General features: G+C 46.2%; 2 protein-coding genes across 3 annotated transcripts in view; one reads left to right on the forward strand and one right to left on the reverse strand.

The window, feature by feature from the left end:
• HADH (hydroxyacyl-CoA dehydrogenase) overlaps positions 1–6268 on the reverse strand; it is a 257197-nt gene extending 250929 nt beyond the window's left edge. The window contains exon 1 of the mRNA XM_078676593.1: positions 6039–6268. Within this exon, the coding sequence (XP_078532719.1) occupies positions 6039–6161 (123 nt within the window). The 5' untranslated portion in view covers positions 6162–6268. The remainder of the gene's footprint in view (positions 1–6038) is intronic.
• A 695-nt stretch (positions 6269–6963) lies between these two features.
• LOC144818819 (THAP domain-containing protein 1-like) overlaps positions 6964–25836 on the forward strand; it is an 87494-nt gene continuing 68621 nt past the window's right edge. The window contains exon 1 of one of the 2 annotated variants that reach the window (XM_078676594.1): positions 6964–7245. In XM_078676594.1, coding sequence (XP_078532720.1) covers positions 7175–7245 — 71 coding nt within the window. In that variant the 5' untranslated portion in view covers positions 6964–7174. Of the gene's footprint in view, positions 7246–7265; positions 7401–25836 lie in introns of those variants that run through there. The other variant, XM_078676595.1, reaches the window with a different exon arrangement.

Consider the following 25836-nt stretch of genomic DNA (forward strand, 5'->3'; position numbering starts at 1 on the left):
CTGGAAATATAGTGGTCCGCCGTCATGTGCATTATGTGGTGCTCCAGAGCAGTACTTTGTGCACCTGATCTGTATATGTCCTGTTTTAAAATTAAATCGTCTTTTATTGTTAAAAAATCCTTTTAAAGATAGGGGCATACGCACCTGCAGATCTGCTATATTGAAGTGTCTTAATCCACCTGATCCGCAACTTAATTGTAGATTGGTAAAGTTTTTACTCTTATATGAAAAATGTATTTGACCTAGTATTTTAAATGGTCCTTTACTAAAGAGATGACACTTTTGATAAATGGCTCAATTATTGTTTTATACAATTGGAACTGGTTTCTGCAGCGGACAACCAGTAAGTGTAATAGGTATATATACTAGTGCTAACACAGTCTTGATACGGTATCATCAAAAGCTGTACATTTTATTAATGGTAATTAATGGTTTTAATATGTACAGTATATGTTCCTCTGCAGACTGATGAATAGTATTGGAATTGTTATGGTTTTAATTAACTTAAACAATAAAGGGTTTTTTTCCTCTTTCTTTCACCAGGGCAAATTGGCGGCGTCAGTCCCTTGTCCCAGGTTAGGAATTTCTTCCACAAATCCTAAAGTAATGATCTTCAGAGCATATAATCATGAGAACACAATATTTAACACACCTAAGTATTAATTCTACATAGGGTGTGGGTGTAGGAACATCTGACACAAATAGGTCACTAATTATCCCAAACTGGGCAGCATGGTGAAGAAGGTTAGCCTCCAATGAGAGGGCATCACTTTTTGAACCAAAGACTATGTCCTGAACCAGGCCGCTGATACTCTGGACATGTGTAAGACATCTGAAACATGTTGACAATAGTATAGGATGATAGGGTACTTATTATCCTTTGTATATCGTCGACTCATGTTTTTCATTCTATTAGGACATACAATAATAAACTAGACTTAGGATAGTCCTAGATAGCTTTGTTTATTTGATTAATCTCTGGTCTGACTGTGTGGACAACTCCACAATAAAAAAAACCTTGCTCCCACTTCCCTTAATACAACCCACCTTGGACTGTGTTTGGTCCGTGGTGTGGGAATCCAGATGATGAAGCATGCCACATTTTTATGTGTGGGAACATAGCTACAAACTTTGGCTGCAATACGTATGGGCACTAGATTTGTAAGAAACCTATGCATTATGCTGTTTTTCAAATGTAAGTGGCCCCATTAATGGGTAAACATGATGAACTAGAAATCATACAGGACTGTAGTGTTTTTTTGCCTTTTGGGCTAGTTTGTATGCAGAACTATTTACTTGTATAGGATATTTATATTTTTCCAAAAGAAGTTTGTTTAAATAGCCAAAAGACATGTGTCTGCAAACAGAGTCTTCTACTCTGAACACAAATGGTGGCTGCTGAGTGCTTATGGAGATTTTCAGGAAGATACGGCATGATGCGCCTGACTCTAAGAAGCATGCATATTGGCGTAGGAGTGAATATCCCACCTTGTTCTCCCTCCCTCCAGCTTGTTCCTGGCAGCTTCAGAGATGGAAGGTCTGTCAACAACATTATAAGTATGTAATTAGTCATCACCATGAGTAAAGTTGGTAAGAGAACGACTGAAAATGTTCTGTCTTTCTTACCGCTGTCACATTATTGCTTATTAAAGCGCTGGGTGGGATTTAGGTGCAGGTTTCTTTTTTTATTGTTTTTCATTTAGTAATATCTAACTTGCTCTCATTTTACCACCACATGGACATAATCTGCTTGTGTCTGCACACAAGCGGTGTGGATGAGAGTATAGGGGATTGTGAGCAGAACGTCTGGAGTCAATCAAGGCTTAGGAAGGAGGAGAGCAAACTTATTTTATACAGCGTATTAGCATCTGGGATGAGAAATCAGGAAAGAGAAGAAATTCTTGACTAGTATGTAGCTGTAGTGAGAGCTGATCTAAGGGAATTGAGGCAGGGACATCTTAAGGATTTTGGAGGACTTGGGCCAAACGTCTTTTGGAGGCACCTGTTCGGAACAGCTTTTAATTTATGATTCAATTACAGCTCTTTCATGCGCTCTTTGTGCAGGTCACTGACAGTGCGCAGTCGTCCAAATTTTAAATGTGTTTGCATCTAATATTGAGCGATGGAAACATGCGTTTTCAATATTGTAACACAACAGAAGCTCACTAATATTATTGCAAATAATCTCTGTGATACCCTCCCATTTTTCATATATAAGGTCCTATTGTGATCTAAAAAACTATTTTTATGTATTTTGCATAAAATATGGTAACATTTCTCTGCAAAATGTCTGTAATAGACACTCACATATCACCCACATTAAAAATCGGTTAAAGGAAGATGGTATTTAAAATAATCTGTTTAAGAATTATTCAAGATCAGGGCAAGATTTTGCAGAACAGAGCTGGCTCTATTAGGTGGCCCCTGAAAGGCTGGGGCTCTGAGACAGAGCCTATTTAGCCCATGTTTTAAAACGTCTCTGCATTGAGGGTCTACTTATAGGTGTTACAACACAAAGGGAGGGGATTTTTCTACTTGCAGAAAAGTGTGCCAATTTGCCTCTTTAGCAAGAGGATGTTAAGAGTGAGCCCAGGTTTATTTAACGTGTTTTATGAAGACCACACTCACCCTTGGGTCCTTTGGTGATGAGATAATAGCAGTTTATTGTTTCCCAACTCAATGGTACTCATTGTTTCACCCTTTTATGGATAAAATGCTGAATGGAATCTCCGAGAGTGGACCCTATGACCATGACTAACACACAGATTCCTGGAGTATATGCATTCGCCCACTGAGTCACCAAGCCTGGATTCTAATGATGAGCTGCTATGGTAAAGGAGCAGAGGAGATAATGATAGTTTTTAAACTATTAAGGAATAAATGGTGAAAGAAGAAGTATGCAAGGGGGACAAAAAAGGTTGTGCATTCTGTCAGGGACATCTCCAAGGGAATTCCCTGAATGTTTCCTTAGGGAGTTTGGGGTCTTACAGGTGGGTGCAACAGAAGGGGGTGTAGCTACGTATGTTATGGCATTGTCTGTGGCTAACTGCATCAATGGTGGGAGGAGAAAGAGCCAGGAATTTGAAAGACAAACAGGTTACATGTACAAGTGGAGTGCAAGGAACATATACTGCAGATGGCTGTTCATGTCCTATTACCAAGTATATATGAGAGATGGTGGATGGCAATGAAGTTAAGCTGGCATCCAGGTTTGCAAAAACTGAGCAGATAAATACACAAGGGGTGGCATTCAGCTACAATATAAACACAGGTGGTAACAGAGTTATTGATTGTAAGACACATGTTTAAAAGGATGCCAACATCGAGAATTGGCCTTTGCAGAGAGAGTACCCTGGGCGAAACCAAATTTGGCACACCATCCCAGTCGTCGTCTTTAATTGACTATGAACTGGAAAATTTGGGAGAAGGAGGAGGAAGATGAGGAGGGCAAGACAAAGCGCTATGGAAAGAAAAACTAAGAAAAAGGAGAAAAGGGCACCAGCAGCCTACAGGAAAACTGTTTAAACAGTTTTTGGGGCGTTCGTCATTAGGAGACTGCTGCAGGGAGCCCATCTGGAAGTCACCGCCTTGAGCTTGTAACCAGTTTGTACATGTTAAAGGCCAACCCTGCAAACACCATGCCCCTTCGGATGGCACAGAAGGTGTCAGAGAATGTGACACAGGTAGTGTGGAGATCAAGCGGCACAATGATATCCTTCAAGTCAAACTCTGTCTCCATAATGACTATTACTCAGAGGGAACAGGGTTGGAGTTAAAACTGTAGACATTGCCCTACTGAAAACAGCTTATGGGTTCCAAAGATAAAGTAAGAGTCGAGTCGATACCTTTGTAGGTAAGGAATTACAGATAATTCAATTGAGGCAAGGATTAGGCGATATGCAATTTGGGCAGCAAACAAGAGAATGAGCAGTGGGTGAGAAAAGGTGTTTAAATGATTATGAGTAATAGCGATATAAAGTGACAGCGACTATAGAGGCAGATGGATCTTGGAAGGGGAAATCCAAGAAGAAATAGGTGTATGAATGGGGTGCGAGTATAACACAATGTTTAAAGTTTCCTAGAATTCCCTAAGTAGGGGGTAGGATTCCACTTTTTGCCCAAAAATGTTTAAGAAGTATATGCATTAGTAATTCGTTTCCAAACAAGGGCAGTAAGCATTTATTTAAATAAATAATAATGGTACAAGGTAATCGGTTTAAAGGGAAGTGAAGGCCCTTCAGGCACGTAATCTGAGCTACAAAAGCGTTATAGAAAATCATTAACAGCAGTCAACTGTGGAATCTTTACAATGTCTGTTGACAAAAAAAAACTGCTAGTAAATATGGGTAATGAGGTCTGTTTTCGAACTGTAAACTCCTTGACAGGCTCTCCTCACTGTTGAAATCCTGTATAGAAGCCAGTGTAAGTTGAGGAAATATATGTAGAAAGCAAATGCGCGCCATGACAATCCTCAGGAAGATGATCAATTATACAGATTAACAAATGTTACAGTAATATGGCAATAATATTACCACGGTCGCAACATAAAGGATGCCCGGTTACTAATTTCGCAACTTGCGACACACCCTACCCATTCAGAACACAACAAAAACATAAAAACTAGGACTCATTCAAGGCATCGAGGTGAAGTAGGATGTCCAGCTTTTAAAATCTAAAAAATACGGGACAGTTCCCAAAAACAGAAGGACTAGGGGTCAGATTTACAAGCCCCTTGCGCCACTTTTGTGTCACTTAACATGGGAAAATTGCCCCCTAATTTGGCGCAAGGGGCTTGTAAATCTGCCCCTACACATTTACATTATACCAGCGCCACAGAATGACCGCACTCATCAACACAGAAATACAGAATACGTACTATGAAAATACATAACATGCAATGTTTAAACCCAGTATCATACCTATTAAATAAACTGCTTTCTTATAACATTTGCTAATTTGCCCAAAGCTGCTTTGGGATACACAAAAGCGTGCTTCCTACTGCTTTCAGGCTACCCTCTCTAATAACCGGGGCACGAGCCAAATGTTCTGAAATCTGCCAAGACAGCTGATGAAAAGCAGGGACAGTCGCTGCAAGCCTGGGACGCCTGGTCACCCTAAGGTAAAGGCATTCCAACGGGGATCATCACTTGCCAACATAGCTTGGACTGAACCAAATCCAAAAGTTTACATCATCATCAAAGCTTTATTTCGATATACAAGATATCATAAAAGCACATACAAAATATAAAAACCAAAATCCATAGATATTACATTTTACAAAGTAGGTTACAATAAAAATATTCGTATTACAATAAATAGTTTAAAAGGTATATTAAATATTAGCAGCTTTGAGAGTGTTAAGAAAATGTAGCTAAAACTAAGGTCATCTCGTAGCCTTTGATCTGATCAGCCAAGCCCAGCTCAGAAATTTGGCAACCCCACACACTAAGTTGGTACTGGTGTCGGCCTTGAGTATTCTAAGTGCTAAGGAATGGTCCCTGGTTCCAAGGAATGGTCCCTGGTTCCAAGCAATAAACACACAGGTTTAAGCCATTTCTGTCTGGGTTTTATATAGGCTGCGCATACAAAAAAGACGTGAGCAACGTTTTCAGTGACACCTTCACAGATCGGACAGTCAGGTGAGGTTTGGTACAGGGGCTTCCACTTACAGGTATAATCATGGAGGGGAAGGTTTCCCAACCTGAACTGAATGAATAGGGCTCTGTCTCTTGATTTCATAATAAAATCCAAGTAAAAGTTTACAGATTGAAGTGCTGGCTCTGTGTGTTCTTATGGAAAGCTAGACTTTGATTAAATGCCCGTCAGCTGTTATAGTTGGCTCCCTACAGGCCTCCGGACATCCAACACTACATAGACTCCTGACGAAAACCTTTATCCAAGTTATTCCACATGGAGCTCTCCCTCCATTCGTCCTAGGGAGGTCTCAGGCTACCATGCATCCTGCTTTTCTAATCATCCCAAGACAGGCGCAGCCTGACCTCTGTTGAGCTGCAGTGCCTCCCCTCCCCTAGTCTCACCTGTGCAATGCCTGCGCCCATCAGCCCCCCGCCGATCACCGTCACATGCTTGATGGCCACTCTCTTTGCCTGTGAGGCGCTGGAGGACAACGCACGAACGAACTGCCGAGTGGCGAAAGCCATGGCTTGTTCAAATGTCCTGCGGGAGAATCCCTTACTAAAGAGAAGACAAACCACGGGGAAGAGTGACAGAAGGGCAAGGCCTGTGCGTGGGAGGAGCCTGGCAGCGACTTAGACTACGAGCCGCAGGGACTGTCGACATAAAAAAGGGACTGACAAGGACAGAAAACGGCTAGTGATCCGGACATCTTAAAATGCAAATTGTGTTCTGAATCGGAGGTAGAGTCTTGGAAAAAAGCACTTTCAAACACACTTGGTGCAAGCGCCTTTCAACATTATCTCAAGGAATATTTTACTCATTCTTTGCGTGTCTCACTTATAAATGTCCATCTTTTCATCGTCTGTTTCGATTAATTATATTTGTTTTTTCCTCAACTAATGTGCCACGCACCCTCGTAAGTTTACTATTATTATTATCATGTATCTAGCGCTCCTTGCCCGTTCGGCGTTTCTATCGCTTCTCTTAAAACTGTCAGATTTCTGTCTGCAGTCCGTTTTCATGTTTGCTGATTTTCTCCTCGGTCCCTGCTTTTATATAAACTAACTGTTCTCTCATCTGTTTGCTTTTTTTGTTATAAACACTTTCACAGTGTAGTATATGATTGTCAGATTATTTTTCAGAATGTTAAATGCGTACTCCATATCAAAATTAGTATTATGACTTTAAAAGTTAGCTGCGGGGTTTTAAAACATTTTTTTTTTAAAGAACGTCGTCAATCGAACAAATAGATTGATCTAATACACAATTTTAGACAGACATCGTATTAACAAACTGTATTTACACATATGAGCTAGTATTATAAAATGGCCGCCTGTTTAGTTCTTCACATTTCTGCGGCGCGACTGCTCTTTATGTCGAAGGCAGGAGGTTCTTTGTGGAATCTCCAGTTTGATTTCACCACCCCAACAATCCCAGGCAGCCGCCATCTTAGTTAAGTGTTTTGTGATAGTGAAGCTCCTGGGCACTTGTTTTAGAAAGGGGCACTAAAGACTTATTAGCAAAGTAGCTTCTTACCATGCCTACCGGCTGTGCTGCTCTGGCTTGCTCTAGTGTGTGGAAAAAGGACTGCGACTACAGCTTTCACAGGTGAGTTAAACCATAGAAGGTCTACGCAGTGCAACAGTAATGCTTCGCAGACACCCTTATCAGTGAGCGGATGAAGGGACATAACTCATTCAAGCCTATTTAGCACAATCAATTTAACCTCAAGCACCCTTGCAGCTCATGTTGCTACATTTCAGGTGAGAATAGTCCACCCAGTCCCGTGCCTTTGTTTTCTATGCATTCTGGTACATGTAGTTTTGCTTTTTCCGCTAGTCCCGCACAACTGCAAGTACTATGATAGAAACAACAGCCAGGCGAACTAGTCGCACGTGACACTGGGAAATGTGAAATTTTGAAATTGCATTTATATAGCATTTACTATCCCTGACGAGGCGATGAAACAGTATAGTATAACGTGTTCACCCATCCTAGAGCCAGGATCTTCCCGATGAGCATGACGTAGAACCAAGCATAACCATAGACAGCAAAGTGAAACACCGAGTGGAACGACCGCCGCATGCTATTGACTCTTTTATGCAAACGCTGACATCATAAGTGACGCCGCATGCTATTGACTCTTTTATGCAAACGCTGACATCATAAGTGACACCATCATTGCCTTACAAGTCAGGAGTGGGCGTGATACTCCATTACGTAGTGCCATATACCACTTGCACCTAATGAAACTCCACATATCTACCCAACATGAGCACAGCAAGAAAATCATTTCATTTCAATAATCTTTATTTCGATCACAGATCATAAAAGATGCAGAACAATACATACAATTAAAAACTTATTAAACATAGTGTGATCCAAATTGATAAGAAATAATTAAAATATTAGATAAGACATTTGTGGAAAGCCGCTGGTCATGTCCATTTATACCAGACTTTTCATCATTCGGCTTCGGGTGAACCACAGTGAAGTTAAGAATTTTGACAATGCAAAAACAATAGGAGGGGAGAGATCGGATTTTAGAACTCTATAAGCAGTTTGGTGAGATCTAAATCCCAAGTTCCTGAGCATCGGAATTAGCCAATATTTCCTGCTCCGCTCGTAGCCCTTGCAGAAAAGGACCGCATGCATGCCATCTTCCTTCGGGTGTGCACACATTGGGCAAGTTGATGTAGTGGAGCAGGCTGACCAAGATGCTGTAAACGAAGCTAGAGGAAGGCATCCATAGCGCCATTGTAAAAACAGTTTCCTGGTTAATGCAGGGGAAATCTCGTCTAGAGTTTTTTCAAGGGAATAGGTATCTTTTGTTTTCAAGAATAAATTTGTCAGAGACCCCTCACGAGTGTCATTAGAGGCTCTGGTGAGCATCATGGCGTAGTAGGTACTAGCGAGTGCCTTTTTTGGGATCTTGGTACAGGAATTAAGAGGATCTGTCCACAGTTCCGGGAATCCCATTTCCTCGAACTTTCCCTTGACGTACATCAACCAAGGAATCCTCTTTGTGTTCCGTAGTTCCAGGAATTCATGTAGCTCCTCTCTATAGCTTGCGAGATCTGGGCTAGACTCCAGAATTTTAGGGGTTTTAGTCCTAGCTCCTCTGTAATGGGTCTGATTCCCAAATCTAACCTGAGTGGTAGTAATGGGGTGCTCTGGGGGAGGGCAGCTACCTGTCTCAAAAATTTATTCTCCGTGGACTGTAACTTTGGATACTGGGTGTACCCCCACAACTCTCCCCCGTAAGTGACCCCTGCCCTAGCTTGTGTTTTGTATATATGAATGACTGGGGTGAGTGGTCGATAACTAGATTTATTTGCCAGACGCAAAGTGCCACCCGCCAACTGTGCCAGTTTGATGGTCACTTTGGCCTGGTGGGTTGACCAAGTTAAGTGTTCGTTTATAGTGATCCCCAGGTATTCGATGTTATGCACCCGTTCTAATTGAACCATGCCTAGCTTGGGCGGGGTTCTATTTCGGGAGTTGGGGTTTAAAATCATGAATTTTGTTTTTTGAGGATTAACTTCCAGTCCCCGGTCAGAACAGAAGTCAAGGAAGCCATCCAAAATGCGTTGGATCCCCATAGGGGATTTAGACAGCAACAGGGTGTCGTCTGCAAACATAATTGCAGGCACCCTGTTGCCAGTCAACTTGGGGGCGTCCGAGTTGGCAATCCTGTTAAGGTGGGCAATTACCCCGTTCACAAAGATGCAAAACAGGGTGGGTGCAAGTACACAACCCTGTCTTACACCTCTGCGAACGGGGAACCGCTCGGTTAGTTTTCCACCTTTGCCACACCTAACGCGGGCGTAGTTATTAGAATGAAGTCTCATCAGAATTGCCAGGATATCGGCGGGGACATTCAGCTCTTTCATGACATTCCACAGCCTAGCTCTAGGCACCAAATCGAAGGCGGCACGTAGGTCTACAAAGATGGTATAGAGACTGCCGCCTTCGATTATCGCTGTTTTCCAATAGAGCAGTTGTAACCTAAATATTTGGTCTGTAGTGGATACACCCTCCCGGAATCCTGCCTGATATGGGGACAGGATATCCATTTCTTGGATCCACGCTTGCAAACGATTTAAGATCAGTCTGCCAAAAAGTTTTTGGGTTATATCTATCAGACTGATAGGTCGATAGTTGGACGGGAGCAGGGGGGATCCCTTTTTATAGATTGGGACTACCTCTGCTCCCGTCCAAGTATCGGGCACAGTCATTCCCCCCTGGATGGCATTAAATATTAATGTGAGGTACGGTGCCCAGATCCCTGGTTCCTGTTTGAACAGGTCCCCAGGGACCCCGTCCAATCCCGGGGCTTTTCCAGCAGCTAGACCTTTAATGGCCTCCCTTACCTCTTTTTCAGTGAATAGAGCCCCCAAAGGGGTAGGTACGGGCAAAAGACTCTCGCTGCTAAAATCGTCAGCTCCCTCTGCATATAATGCTTCAAAATGGGCCTGCCATACTGAGGCGGCTATATTGGGTTCTATTGCAGATGATAACTCAACCGTGCCATTCGCTACTACACGCCAAAATTTGCGTGAGTCTCTGGTTGATAATGCTTTCACGAGATTCTCCCAATAGTCATAGTCCCATTCCGCCCTAGCATTCACTAGGAGGGACTTGTACTTATTTCTTCTCTCGCGGATTACTTCCCTGCTAAGGCGTCCCTTTATGGCAGATAGCAGATGAGCCTTAGCCTTCCTACATGTGGCATTGTACCAAGAGGTCTTTGGCTTATAGCCCTTCCTTTTCATGGAAGTTGTAAACAGGTCTTGTTCGAGGGAATCTGTGATGTTTTTATGGATTATTGCTAGCTCCCTTCTGGTTTCTTCGTCTGGGTCTTTAATGCCCAGAACAAAGGCACTCTCTAGTAAGGGAATTAACCTTTCATAGAGGCAGGGTAGTTTGTCTATACTGCTAGCCAGCTTCTCCCACTTGACTTTCCTACGATTGGTTTCAAGTAGGAGACCCGACTTGTCATTACCAGATCCCTGTGATGTGTCCTTATTCCCGGGAAGGGAATAAGTCAGTTCCAGGGAGTTATGATCACTATCGTTTCTTGGGCACACTTTAAAGTCAACTATTGCTGGCCACATGGAGGTTTTGACCATGATGTAATCAAGTCTAGATTCACTACCAGGTTTGTTGTAGGTCGGGTTACTAGGTATATCCGAGCTACAACGGCCATTACATGCCCTAAGACCGAAATTAAGAGTAAGGGCATTTATTTGTAGGGCTAGAGGGGTCCAGGCCCTTGGCGGTGGTGCCGCCGTCTCAGGTATGAGCCAGCAGGAATCTTCATCTAGGGAAGGGCCGTCGCGTAATCCGGGCAGGGGTTCATAGTGGGAATTAAAATCGCCCCCAACCAGACAGGCGAGATCGCACGGAATGCCCTCTAGGAATCTAGCTAACTCATCTATGGTAGGCGACTCTTTATGCATTTGGGTCGGCCTAGAGTAGATGTTAATAACTAATAGCTTTGTTGAGTCCGGCCATTCTAGAAGGACAGCCAACAGATCGTCGGAAGCGGTCTCTAAATCAGAGGCTTGGCAACCTAGATCCGTTGCTACCCCTATCATTAGTCCCCCAGATGGTCTCCCCTTTCCCCCCCACTTGGCTGTTTTGGAGAAGGAAGCAAAACCCGGTATGTCCGTTGCTTCTCGCGCCCAGGTTTCTTGCAGGAGTATAAGATTTTTAGATCTAATGTAGGAGCCCCACTCTAGGCAGTCTAATTTACTAGAGAGCCCTGCTACATTCCACGAAATTACTGTTATGTGTGGTACTTGGACGCGCGGCGGACTCACAGCAATATCAATGGGCTCTTGGTGGGCCCTATGAATTGGGAATGGATATATGATGTCCGATAGACTAGTGACAGTAGGTAAGGAAGGGTTCATCATGGCTGGCGTCTGGATCGATTCACCAAAACTTGTTGTCAATGTATCCGCCAATGTATGTGAATTTGTATCGAATATGGGAACTGTAGGTGTGTTGGTGGTAATTAGATAGGTTGCAGAAGCAACGTTCCCCTCTCCAACCGTCTGTCAATCTACCATATCCAAATTGCTATATCGATTTTGAGTTGGTAGATAGGCAGGGTAGTGCGTTCTATATGGTCCGGGTATTCCCCTCCTATGACCACCACCCCCCCTCCTCCTCCTAGTGACAGTTTCCCACCCCGCCTCATCCCCGTAGCCAGAGATATACTCAGTTGGTCTCCCCCTATATGGAGGGTAAATGTTAATGTCTCTGTGACGGGTTTCCCAACCCTCCAATAACTCTTGGTGGTGTCCCCACCTGTGATCCTCAGAGTTATAAAGATTGGAGGGGTAGAAAAATGAGAGGGGAAGTGTTTGGATGGTATTACCGAAGTCCTCATCAGTAGCACAGGAGCAGATATATTTATTTATTTATTTTATTTTGCATACTTATAACGCGCTGGGAATCGACTCCCTGAGGAGTATCTCCGCGCCTTTTTGGCAGCATCTGAGACCAAGGCCTGCTCTAACAATATTAAGTGAAGACTTAGTGGGATTAATAGTTGAACAAGAAAGTTTTTAATTTTTTCCTAAAAGGAAAGTGTTCCTTACAGGTTCTAATGTCATAAGGAAGATCGTTCCAACACTTTGGTCCAGCTACAGACAGAGCCCTTCCACCTTGTCTGGTCTTACAAAACCTGGGGACACATAACAGCTCTTGATTACCAGATCTCAGAGTTCTAGCAGGGATGTAAGGGACAAATTTTTTTGTTAGATAGTCAGGACCTTTACCAATGAGACATTTATGGATGATGCAGCACGTTTTAAACAAGACTCTCTGTTTCACAGTGAGCCAATGTAGTTGATTCAGTAATGGTTTCGAGGGTGTACGTGCTGGGGCATTCAAAACCAAGCGTGCTGCCGTGTTCTGCACAACTTGGAGTTTGTTAATGATGCCCTCATTGGCGGCTAACAGCAGCCCGTTACAGTAGTCCAGTCTGCTCAACACAAGCGACTGAACTAGCGTTTTCCTGGTGGAATCAGGTAACAGGGGGAAAACCCTTCGGAGAAGACCAATCACATGGAAACAGGAGCCTACCACTTGATTGGTATGATGTTTAAAAGCGAGCTCCTGATCCAGTTTGACCCCGAGATCTTTTACCACCTCTTTGGGTACGGGGACTGGGCCAAGGTCTTGAGGCCACCAGTCGGGAGTCCACAATCTTTTGGCCTCTCCAAAAAGCATTACCTCAGTCTTTGAGACGTTACACTGAAGGAAATTTGCTGCCATCCATTGGGCCACCTCTTTCATCCCCTGGGCAAAGGAGCTGCGTACCTCAGGAGTCATGATTTTAAAGGGGAAGAGGAGTTGAGTATCGTCTGCATACGATACAGGAATAAATCCGTGGGATCTCATGATGTTAGCCAGGGGTGCCACGTAGATGTTAAAAAGTGTAGGGCTCAAGCAGGAGCCCTGTGGCACCCCCTTAGAGATCTCCACCTCCTCTGACTGGTACGGACCCAGTGTGACTCTCTGAGTACGCTTGATGAAAAAGCTCTTTAGCCAGGCCAACGCCTTGCCACCCAGCCCGATGTTAATGAGTCTGGAGGTCATGATATCATGTGACACAGTGTCAAACGCCGCTGACAGATCTAAAAGCACCAGGATAACGGAATAACCCTTATCCTGTAGCATATGGAGATCGTCAGCGACGGACAGCAAGGCGGTCTCAGTACTATGCCTGGGTCTGAACCCCGATTGTGAAGGGTCAAGTCCTCCTGCACTTTCTATATATTTGGATAAGTGCCGATTTACAAACTTTTCGGCGAGCTTCCCTAAAAAAGGGAGGAGTGAGATAGGTCTCAGGTTTGTGAGGTCGGTCCAGGGAATGGAATTATTTTTGCGTAGGGGTCTGACCAAAGCTTGCTTCCAGCCTAGGGGGACTTCCCCCGTGCTCAGAGAAAGGTTAAGTACCTGCTGAATACTTACACCCAGCTCCTCAGTGAGAAGAGACATAACCCGTGCTGGTATAATATCCGAGGGGCACCCGCTCTTAGTTTGGATGATAAGAGTGGTTATCTCCTCCAATGATATAGGTGGAAAGGCTTCAAGCTTACAGGTCGTATTTCCTATTGGGCTAATATGGGGCTGGACCAAACTATCAGCATTGCTCATAGAATTCGAGGTGGATTTGGTGGCTATATGCAGCTGTATTGGGGTCTCTAAAGGAGACCAAAATGCAATCTCCTCTGATGGACTTCCTAGTATGCCCCACCCATGCTACTCTCTTTGTCGTGGAAATGTCACTCGCAGTACCTCTCGGTAGTGGTCTATTAACCGAGAGCCAATTTATTACTTTATTCTTGAGTGCGGTGTATGATTCAAATGTGGGGGGGTCAAGTTCTGGTACCCCAGCCAAAACTACGGTGTAGGGGGCGGCTTCTGGTGGGAGGTTTACAAACTGTAGTTTTCGTTTGGTGTGTGGCTTCTCTCCCTCAAGTGGGGGGTCGTCCTTGGTTTTAGTCAGTGGAGTTGGATTTGGTTTTGATGAAGGGGCCGGTTTGGGAGTAGTAGTATTTATTTGCTGTGAGGGTGTCGGGACTGTAAGTGCAACAGTAGGTTTTGGTGCGTTGTTTTTTGCAGGTTGTATGGCTCTAGGTTTTGAGTCTGGTGGTTTGGAGTTTGATGCAGCCTGCAAATTATTATTTTTAGCAGAATTAAGGCCTGTACCCTCCTTTAATGTCTTAGTCGCATTGCTGTCAATTTTCCTAGCATCAGCAAGTTGCACCGTTGCCTTTTCGATGCTCACTAATCTTGCTTCGATCTTAATCAATCTCGCCTCTAGTGGGCTTAATAGAGACCTGAGCAGTGAACCTATATCCTCCAGAGTGATGTCATCTGAGGAGGTGTTTAATGGGAGATTGTCAGTAGATTGTGAGGGTGGGGTTAATTTAGGTGGTCTAGGAGTAATTGGCGTTCCTGATCTTACCCCCAATGGGGCAGGGGCGTTTAATTTCCTCCCCTTACCTCTAGTTTGTTTAGGTTTGGGAGTTTTGGACCTGAGTTCTTCTTGATTTTGTGGCCCTTGCTTCTTTTTAGGAATCGCCCCCTCTCTAGCTCCCTTATTGTTGTCACAATAGGATTCTACGATTGGAGCTACCTCAGTATTCTGTGGTGGTATGGGTTGGGTGTTTTGAGTGTTGGGTAACACCATTAGGCTCATGTCCTCTAGATCGCTTGGTACATCAATAGGGATTTCTGGGCTGTTTGTTTGGGTGTCCGTAGGGTGAAATGGTGCCTGATCGGAGCTATGCATAATAGGCCTACCCGAGCTATTTTCGGGCGTTCTAGCTAGTGCCATCGGTCCCATAGAAGATCTCCTTACCCAATCAATTTCTTGTGAAATTCTTCGCTCCAGGACTTGGATCTCCTCAATCAGGAGTGAGCCAGCCTTGGCAAAGTAGGTGTCGATAGGGCCTTTAACCGCTCCAGCCGCAGCAAGGGAGGATGTTTTACTTCTTGTTTCCCGAGTGCACATTTCTCCAAGGGACAGTTGGCTTGGTGGAGCAGGCAAAGAGAGGGGGCCCGGACCGGACTCTCCCGTACTCGAACGGCCTCAAACGGCCCGGTCTTCGCCCCGTGCTCCGACCCGCGCGCGTCCCGCGTCGCGGTTGAGCTGGGGCGGATTAAGTGCACCAAGGCAAGGGGCGTGGCCGCCGGGGGAAGAGGCACCAGCTGTGTCAGCTGAGGCTGCTGGTCCTCGCAGTCCTCCGGTCGGCTCCACGCGCAATCAAACGCTCTATGCCTCACCTGGGAGCGCGTTAGTTCTTCACCGGTTGTGAAGCCGCTCACACCAAGCAGACACGGCGCATATGCAAATGAGCGGCACCCGCGAAGCGGGTGTCGCGAAAGGTAGCGCTGGTCCTTGAAACAAGAATGCAGCAGGATCTGTCTCTCACAGCAAAGGGCAGCAATCCCCAGAGGCACCCACTCGATCTGTGGGCTCGGGCGGTCTTATTCCGAGAGGCAGGGGGCGTGGCCGCCGGGGGAAGAGGCACCAGCTGTGTCAGCTGAGGCTGCTGGTCCTCGCAGTCCTCCGGTCGGCTCCACGCGCAATCAAACGCTCTATGCCTCACCTGGGAGCGCGTTAGTTCTTCACCGGTTGTGAAGCCGCTCACACCAAGCAGACACGGCGCATATGCAAATGAGCGGCACCCGCGAAGCGGGTGTCGCGAAAGGTAGCGCTGGTCCTTGAAACAAGAATGCAGCAGGATCTGTCTCTCACAGCAAAGGGCAGCAATCCCCAGAGGCACCCACTCGATCTGTGGGCTCGGGCGGTCTTATTCCGAGAGGCAGGGGGCGTGGCCGCCGGGGGAAGAGGCACCAGCTGTGTCAGCTGAGGCTGCTGGTCCTCGCAGTCCTCCGGTCGGCTCCACGCGCAATCAAACGCTCTATGCCTCACCTGGGAGCGCGTTAGTTCTTCACCGGTTGTGAAGCCGCTCACACCAAGCAGACACGGCGCATATGCAAATGAGCGGCACCCGCGAAGCGGGTGTCGCGAAAGGTAGCGCTGGTCCTTGAAACAAGAATGCAGCAGGATCTGTCTCTCACAGCAAAGGGCAGCAATCCCCAGAGGCACCCACTCGATCTGTGGGCTCGGGCGGTCTTATTCCGAGAGGCAGGGGGCGTGGCCGCCGGGGGAAGAGGCACCAGCTGTGTCAGCTGAGGCTGCTGGTCCTCGCAGTCCTCCGGTCGGCTCCACGCGCAATCAAACGCTCTATGCCTCACCTGGGAGCGCGTTAGTTCTTCACCGGTTGTGAAGCCGCTCACACCAAGCAGACACGGCGCATATGCAAATGAGCGGCACCCGCGAAGCGGGTGTCGCGAAAGGTAGCGCTGGTCCTTGAAACAAGAATGCAGCAGGATCTGTCTCTCACAGCAAAGGGCAGCAATCCCCAGAGGCACCCACTCGATCTGTGGGCTCGGGCGGTCTTATTCCGAGAGGCAGGGGGCGTGGCCGCCGGGGGAAGAGGCACCAGCTGTGTCAGCTGAGGCTGCTGGTCCTCGCAGTCCTCCGGTCGGCTCCACGCGCAATCAAACGCTCTATGCCTCACCTGGGAGCGCGTTAGTTCTTCACCGGTTGTGAAGCCGCTCACACCAAGCAGACACGGCGCATATGCAAATGAGCGGCACCCGCGAAGCGGGTGTCGCGAAAGGTAGCGCTGGTCCTTGAAACAAGAATGCAGCAGGATCTGTCTCTCACTGCAAAGGGCAGCAATCCCCAGAGGCACCCACTCGATCTGTGGGCTCGGGCGGTCTTATTCCGAGAGGCAGGGGGCGTGGCCGCCGGGGGAAGAGGCACCAGCGGTGTCAGCTGAGGCTGCTGGTCCTCGCAGTCCTCCGGTCGGCTCCACGCGCAATCAAACGCTCTATGCCTCACCTGGGAGCGCGTTAGTTCTTCACCGGTTGTGAAGCCGCTCACACCAAGCAGACACGGCGCATATGCAAATGAGCGGCACCCGCGAAGCGGGTGTCGCGAAAGGTAGCGCTGGTCCTTGAAACAAGAATGCAGCAGGATCTGTCTCTCACAGCAAAGGGCAGCAATCCCCAGAGGGGTCCACTAACAAAATCTCAGTCTGCTGCGAAGGCATGGGATGTGCAGGGTTATGGAGGTGTCATGTTTGTTTTGGGATTCCACATTTTCAGGATGCGGTCCCAGGCTGTCTGAGGTAAAAGGCTGGGTCTACTGCATGGACTTTGGCCCAGAGCCGTGCTCCTTTAATAATAGCAACATCATAAATGCCAATATTTCGTAGAGGAAAGTGGGAGATAATGTATGTTCCTCATTGTCTTCTATTGAAGCAGAGGCAATTTCAGGCAGGAGACTGCCAAAATAAAGCAATTATTTGCTTCAGAAATCGGCAGTATCCTGCCAGAAGTGTGTCTGTTGGCACGTTAGCAACACTACTCCCAGCTAGAACGAAAAATACCCTCCCTCTTCAGGACCTACAAGAAAAAAAATCCTCATGCACCACCTCGAAACAGCCTGATAATGTACAACCTTTTTAACAATTAACATATCTGTGCCACATCTGCTTAGAGACCGTTAATTTCTCTGTTGTTGCTGTTGGGTGAACCCAGTGGGCATTTATCTGTAACCAGTGCACACAATGTGCTGCTTCTCTATTTCACCCACAGATTGTGTTTGGCATTTATACCCACTGCCGGTAACCAGTGCGTTTCACAGGTGACTTCTCCATGGCTCCTGGGTGGACCCTAGCAAGTAATATTTGAAATCCACCTGCTACAGCAAACTCTTGATGACAAAGGGGTAAATGTCATTTACAATTTTGGCATTAGGCTAAAGCATGGCATAAGCGCCATATTGTATCTAGATTTATGGGTAGAGTATACCAAACAGTTAGAAGAAAAGTATAGATGGCCCGTATCGGGTACATGGGATGCCGAATGTATCATGCGAGTAGAAGAAGCATTATGGAACTGCCCTTTAGCCCTCACTCCCATCCTTTTACCTCTTCCTAACGCTCCGTCTCTGCCTCCAGAGGCTAGGATTCTGTCATTGCTGGGCCAGGTCCATATTGTACTTCCTGGAGTCTTAGCACTACCACCAGGGGCCACTTTTGGGATGACTGCATATATTATTACCTTGGTTCCACTATTTCATATATGGTGGTGGAGTGAGCTAAAGAATTATGGTGGATTAAACCCAAATCAGTTGACTGGGAGTGAGTGCTTGCATTGTTCAACACTTTGTCCATCATCCCCTTTGGTATCGCTTTGTTCGCCCTAAGTTGGCAGGGTATGCCCAGACGTGGGTCCCTTGCTCACTTTGCCACTGGATTCAAGCTAGCCAGGCTGATGACCGCTGATGAGCCAGAAACCGGTCCCAGGGTGCTTGTTTCCGGTCCAGGGAAGACATGGCTTGGCAGTTCGGGCTGGACTGTTCCCATGAGGCACAGGGTCAGACTGATTTGCATATGTCTGAACTGGGGTGGCGGAGTGAGCTAAAGAATGATGGTGGATTAAACCCAGATCAGTTGACTGGGGGTGAGTGCTTGCATTGTTCAACACTCCGTCCATCATCCCCTTTGGTATTGCTTTGTTTGCCCTAAGTTGGCAGAGTATGCCCTGACGTGGGTCCCTTGCTCACTTTGCCACTGGATTCAAGCTAGCCTGGCTGATGACGGCTGATTAGCCTGAAACCAGTCCCAGGATGCTTGTTTCCGGTCCAGGGAAGACATGGCTTGGCAGGTCGGGCTGGACTGTTCCCATGAGGCACAGGGTCAGATTGATTTGCATATGGCCATGTCTGAACTGGGGTGGCGGAGTCAGCTAAAGAATGATGGTGGATTAAACCCAGATCAGTTGACGGGGGTGAGTGCTTGCATTGTTCAACACTCCGTTCATCATCCCCTTTGGTATTGACTTATATAAATGCCAGCATACTACTGCTCAAAATAATACAGTCTCAAAGTTACAAATGTTATGAAGTGTCCCAAATAACTCATACCCTTAATCTCTACATTTATTGCACAATAAATGTATATGAATATTACAAAATGCATGGTGCAGCAAAAAAACATGACAAACCGTTAACATGACTAAATCGTTAACACTGGTTTCCAACTGAGTAGAGTACTACCTGTCAACGGAGAACTTCACTGTCCATCAGGGCATGTAAGTGTAATTTAAATACCCACAGCATGCCTAATGATGAGTAGTGAGCTGGGTAACACAGGCAACAGCTGAGTTAAGGGACATAACTCATTAGCATCCAAGTCCTCTTATAATGAGGTAAAGGGTTTAGTCTTTTTTGTCTGGAGTTTTATATAGCGTGTACTTGACCCAAAGGTATCAGATCACTTTACATGAGCATCAATTGCGTTACAGACAAACACATACATTTTTTTGTTAAGCACAGGGAGATTAAGTGATTTGCATAGAATCACAGGATGTTGAGCGTCCCTGTCTAGACTCGTACCCAGTTCCCTAGCATAGAGGTCAACCGCTCTAGCTGTAAGGCCACTTCCTCTCCCCTCTCTGACTGACCTACAGGTTGTGAACCTTTTTAGGTCACAGCCTATGTCTGCTTTGCTAAAGACATTTTGGGGACATTCAGAAAGTTGACCTAGGAATGCATTCCGCCTGTTGCTTACCATTGGCTTTGTGGTTTGTAACTCACATTTTCTGGCTTTCTATTTGCTGTCTTTCTTTGCTTTATGCTGTCCAGCTCGAGTTCGTCCTCCTGTTGCCCAAACCCTGTTTACTGTATTCTTCGACGAACTCGCTTTGAGTAAACATGCCTTTAATTCTTGTTCTTATCTTGTCACATTTGCTGTGCAATCAAAGACAGAGGTCAAATGTCAGGCTGTGTCTTCCAGGATGCTAGGTGTTTATTTTTCTTTCTCTGACTTCAAAGTGAGATAATTTATGTAAAATCATGCTGACTATTGGGGTGCATCTTGATGAAGGCTGTATCAATGTTATATTATTTTCTAACACACAATAACATCTAAATGTTTGTAAATTAACTCTGTCGATGATCAAATCAATGCATTGGGTGATGACATTTCCACACGTTATCGTTTGTGCGCTGTATTTGTTTATCAGTAAAACGGTGAGCGCAAATGTAATGGTCATTTCAATTGAAGATGTGTAGTCTGTTCTGTAATGGCAGTACGCTACCATACCATGCATACTCCACTTAACACCAATCCACTCCACTCTGCACCACTCCACGCCACTGCACTCTTCTCTGCACCACCACTCAACACTACATGCCACTCCACTCCGCATTGTGTCGCTGCGTCTTCTCATCACCACTCCACTCTATGCCTCTCTGCCCTTCACCACTCCACTCTACGCCAATCTAACTTACCCCACACTACTCTACTGTGCACCAATGCAGTCTTCACTACTGCACTCTACACCACTCCGTGCCACTCCAATCTATTCCACCCTACTCAACGACACTGCACTCTGTGCCAATGCACCCTACTCTGTACCACTCTACTGTACACCAGTGCATATAATGCCAATCCCCTCTAAGCCACTCTAATCTACTCTGCACCACTGCACTCAGTGCAACTGCAATCTGCTCTACTGTAATCTGCACCACTCTACACCACTACACTCTATGGCAATGCACTCTACACCACTGTACTCCAACCAATGCACTCTACGCCAGTCTACTCTGTACAACTATACTCTGATCTACAGCACCCTATGTCATTGTACTCTGTCACTGCACTCTACACCACTCTATTCTACTCTGTCACCCCATTATGTGCCACTCTATTGTACTCTGTACCACTACAGTCTCTGGCAATGCTCTGTACGCCACTCTACTCTGCGCAACTGCACTCTATGCCACTCTTATCTGTGCCACTGCACTCAACACACTCTACTCAGCGCCACTGCACTGTATGCTATGCTACTCTTCGCCACTACACTCTACGCCATTCTACTCTGCACCACTGCACTCTATGCCAATGCACTCCACGCCACTCTACTATAAACCACTGCACTCTATGACAGTATAACCTGCAACAATGCACTCTCTGCCACTGTACTTTACGCCATGAAAATCTGCACCACTGAACTCTGCATCCCTCACTCATGCCACTGCACTCTACGCTAATCCACACTTAGCCACTGTAATCTACTCTGCACCTTCACTCAGTGACACCCTACTCTATACCACTGCACTCTACTCTGAAACAAGCTACTCTATGCCACTGCAGTCTACCCCATTCGATTCCACTCTGCGCCACTCCATGCCACTCCACACAACGCCCTACGCCACTGCACTCTATGCCACTGCACTCTGTACCACTTTACCCAAAACCAATACACTCTACGCTACTACACTTTATGCCAGTCTACTCTGCACCACTGCAGTGTACACCACTATAGTCTACGCCACTGTACTCTTCAACACTCTACACGATTGCACTCTATGTCACTCTGCACCTCTGTACCCCATTGCACTCTACACCAATGCGCTCTACGCCACTCTACTGTACAGCACTGCACTCCACTCCTCACCAATGCACTCTACAACACTTTACTCTGCACTCTCTGCCACTCTACTCTCTGCCACTCTACTCTCTGCCACTCTACTCCCTGCCACTCTACTCTCTGCCACTCTACTCTCTGCCACTTTACTCTATGCCACTTTACTCTATGCCACTTTACTCTATGCCACTTTACCCTATGCCACTTTTCTCTGTGCCACTTTACTCAATGCCACTGCACTCTTCTCTGCACCACTCTACGCCTCTCTAATCCATTGTGCACCACTGCACTCTATGCCTCTCTAATCTATTCCATGCCAATGCACTCTCTCCCACCCTACTATATACCACTGTACACCACTGCACTCCACACCTCTTCAATCCAGGCCACTCCACTCTTCACTGTTCCACTCCATGCCACTCCACTCTGCAACACTGCACTCCAAGCCAATTCCCTCTTTGCCACTACTCTGTACCACTCCACTCTACCCTGCACCACGCTACTCTTTGCCCCTTCACTCTACTCTGAAACAATGTACTCTGTGCCACTCTACACCACTGCGATCTAAGCTACTACTCTATGCCAGTACACTCTACCCTGCACCACTGTACTCGACACTGCACCACTCCCCTCCACTGTACTCTGAAGCAATCTATTCTACGCCACTGAACACTGCACTTTACACCATTGAACTCCACTCTGCACCACTCCACGCTGCTCTACTGCACTCTGCTGAACCACTCTATTGTAGACCACTGCACTGTACACCAATTCACTCCACATCACTTTACTCAAAACCAATGTACCCTACTCCACTGTACTTACGCCAACTGCTTTGGACCATTGCACTTTACACCACTATACTCTATAACATTCTACTCTATGCCACTGCACACATCACTCTACACCATTGCCCTCTATATCACTGCACTCTACGCCATTCTATTGTACTCTGCACCACTCTACTGTACGTCGCTGCTCTCTAGTGTGCACCACTCCCCACCACTTCACTCTATGCCACTGCACTACGCTACTCAACTGAACTCTACGCCCCTGCATTCGATGCCACTCTACTGCGCTCTATGCCATTGCTCTATGCCATTGCACTCTATGCCTCTGCATTACTCCACTCTATACAACTGCACTCTACCCTGCACCACTTCCCTCTGGACCACTCCACTGTACTCTGCAACACTGCTTTCTCCACCACTGAACTCTACGCATAAGCACTCTGTGCTTCTCTACGACACTGCACTTTACACTGCATCACTATATGCCTCTGCAGTCTATGCTGTGTCACTGTACTGTAAACCACTGCACTCTACACCACTTTACTCAAAGCCAGTGCACTCACCACCACTGCACCTACGCCAACTACTTTGCACTACTGCACTTTACACCGCTATACTGTATAACATTCTACTCTGTGCCACTGCACACTACATCACTCTACACCATTTCACTCTACATCACTGCACTTTACACCACTCTATTCTACTCTGCACCACTGTACTGTACGTCACTGCTCTCTCCACCACTCTATGACCCTTCACTCTACGACACAGCACTCTACGACCCTGCACTCTGACACTCTGCATGACTGCACTCTATGCTACTGCACTCTGCTCCACTGCACTCTACTCTGAACCACTCAGCTCTACGCCACTCTACTCTACTCTATTCTGTCATTTCACTCTACGCCACTCGACTCCACTCTGTGTCACTCCACGCCATTGCACTCTACCCCACTGCAATCTACTCTGCACCTCTTTACTCTATGCCACTGCACTCTACACTATCCCACATCATTGCACTCTACACCACTTTACTCAAAACCAATGCACTCTACACCACTGCACTCTGTGCCAATCTACTCTGCACCACTATACTTTATGCAAGTTCACTCTAGGCCATTCTACCCCACTCTATGTTGCTCTACTCCATTAAACTCTGCTCCACTGACACTCTACTCCACTTTATGGAACTCCACTCTACAGCACTCTATCCACTCTATGCCATTCTATGACACTATTCCACTCTACAACACTCAATGCAACTCCCTCTATGCCACTCCATGCCAATGTACTCCTCTATTCTAGGACATACTACTCCACTCTATGCCACTCCACTCTGACAATCTACCCCACTCAACTCCACTCTACTGTACAACACTTTTTCCAGTGTACGCAACACACTGTATGCCACTCCACGACATTCTATGCCACTCCACTCTGACACTCTACTCAACTCTAGCACTGTACTTCACTGTATGCCTCTCAACTCTAAACACTTCCATTCTGAAAATCTACTCCCTCCTCAACACTCCACTCCACTCTCCGTTATCCCATTAACCTTAAGCCATGTTGAGCAGCAGCCACTCTGGTGTACAACATTGCTGAAATATATTGGCAAAGCCAATAGCCCTTTCATAGATGAGACCTATTGGCTTTGCCAATGCTTGTTTAAATGAGGCACATTTTCATGATGTGTGCTTGTCACTATGTCGTGCAGTCATCATTGAACAATTACAAGTGCAGGGTGTGGGTTAAATAAGCGTTTCGAAATGCATTACAGTTATCGGTCACCATATTTCCTACTTGAATGTTACTTTTTTGGCCTGCCTCTTTTTGTTCATTTGTTGATTTTTAAAGCTAGAAAATAAATGTGTGTTTCTTAAATGGCTTTAAAAAGGGGTGTGGGTTAGCCCTCCACCTACCTGTTGTTTTCTCACTATAAGGCTGATTTTCAAAACTGTTGCCTGAGACCTGTGGCTCTCTTCCTAAAGATAAATGTACACATGTATATTTACTACTACACCTAGTTATAACTCTCCAATTGTTTTGCTGTTCACTATTTCTGAGTGTAAATTCAGATTTGGGAGCTTGCATATATATATTCCTGTGACCCCCGCTATCATACTATTTGTATCTTTCCATAGGGGAGATAGCCCATCACCACTTTTAATGTAGCCAGTGTTCCCTTTACCAGGTAGGAAATACCAACCTAGCAGCCAATATGCCTTATTTATTATAGGCTAATCTGTGAGACCTGTGCCTATTCTTCAGGGCTGGTTGGCAGCAGCCTAGCCAACTGCAGTGCTTAGCATAACATTATCCCTCTGTGGTCATTAACCACAAGCATTGAAAAAGCACCTCTAAGTCTAAATTCCGCAGTGATCAGGATTGACCAGAACTGCCACCAATGAAAGATAAGTACTTTGTCCTCAACCTAGTCCTTTGTTCAACATTTGAGTCAGCCTCCTCTAACCTGGCTGATATGGGGTGATAGCCTGAAACCGGTCCCAGGATGCTTGTTTCCAGGCCACAAAGGACCTGGCCTGTCAGTTGAGGCTGGACTGTTCCCATGGGGCGCATGGTCAAGACTGATTTGCATATGGCTCGATCTAAACTGAAATGGCGGAATGTGCAAAAAAATGTTGAATTTAGGCCCAGATCTCTGTACTGGGGATGACTGTTTGACATTGTTTCAGCATTCCATCCAGCAATCTTCTTTTTGCATTTCTCGCCCCAAGTGGGATGGGTATGCCCAAATGTGGGTCCTGTGCTCACCATGCCACTGGAGTCAAGCTAGCCTGGCTGATGAGCGGTGATATCCTGAAACCGGCCCTGAAACCGGTCCCAGGATGCTTGTTTCCGGTCCATGGAGAACCTGGCCTGGCAGTTCGGGCTGGACTGTTCCCATGGGGAGCAGTGTCAAGACTGATTTGCATATGGCAGGATGTAAACTGGGGTGGCATATCGTGCAAAAAAACAAAGGATTTAGTCCCAGATCTCTGTACTGGGAGTGAATGTTTGACATTGATTCAGCATTCCGCCCATCAACAGTTCTTTTCCCATAGAGGGGCTGTGCACCAGTACAGTTGAGAAGATAAAGAAAACCCATGAGGGAAATCTTTATTGGTGCCCTCTCTCTTGTGGACTAAGTCTGGACAAAACACTTAAAGGTAAATCTTGCTAAACTGCAAGGTGCGGAAGATCTGTCTGCTTCTGGCTGTGACTTCAAGTTGAGCCAACCAGGACCAAAGCATCATCAATATGGCAGCATCTGGGAGTGGGGAGGATCATCGTTTTCATCAGACATTGAGTGTGAGCCTAGTTTATCCATGGTCTTGGTTTGCCCAGGGGAGCCTGTATTTTGTGC

This window comes from Lissotriton helveticus, chromosome 2_1 (assembly GCF_964261635.1).
Source record: "Lissotriton helveticus chromosome 2_1, aLisHel1.1, whole genome shotgun sequence".
Taxonomy (NCBI): Eukaryota; Metazoa; Chordata; class Amphibia; order Caudata; family Salamandridae; genus Lissotriton; species Lissotriton helveticus.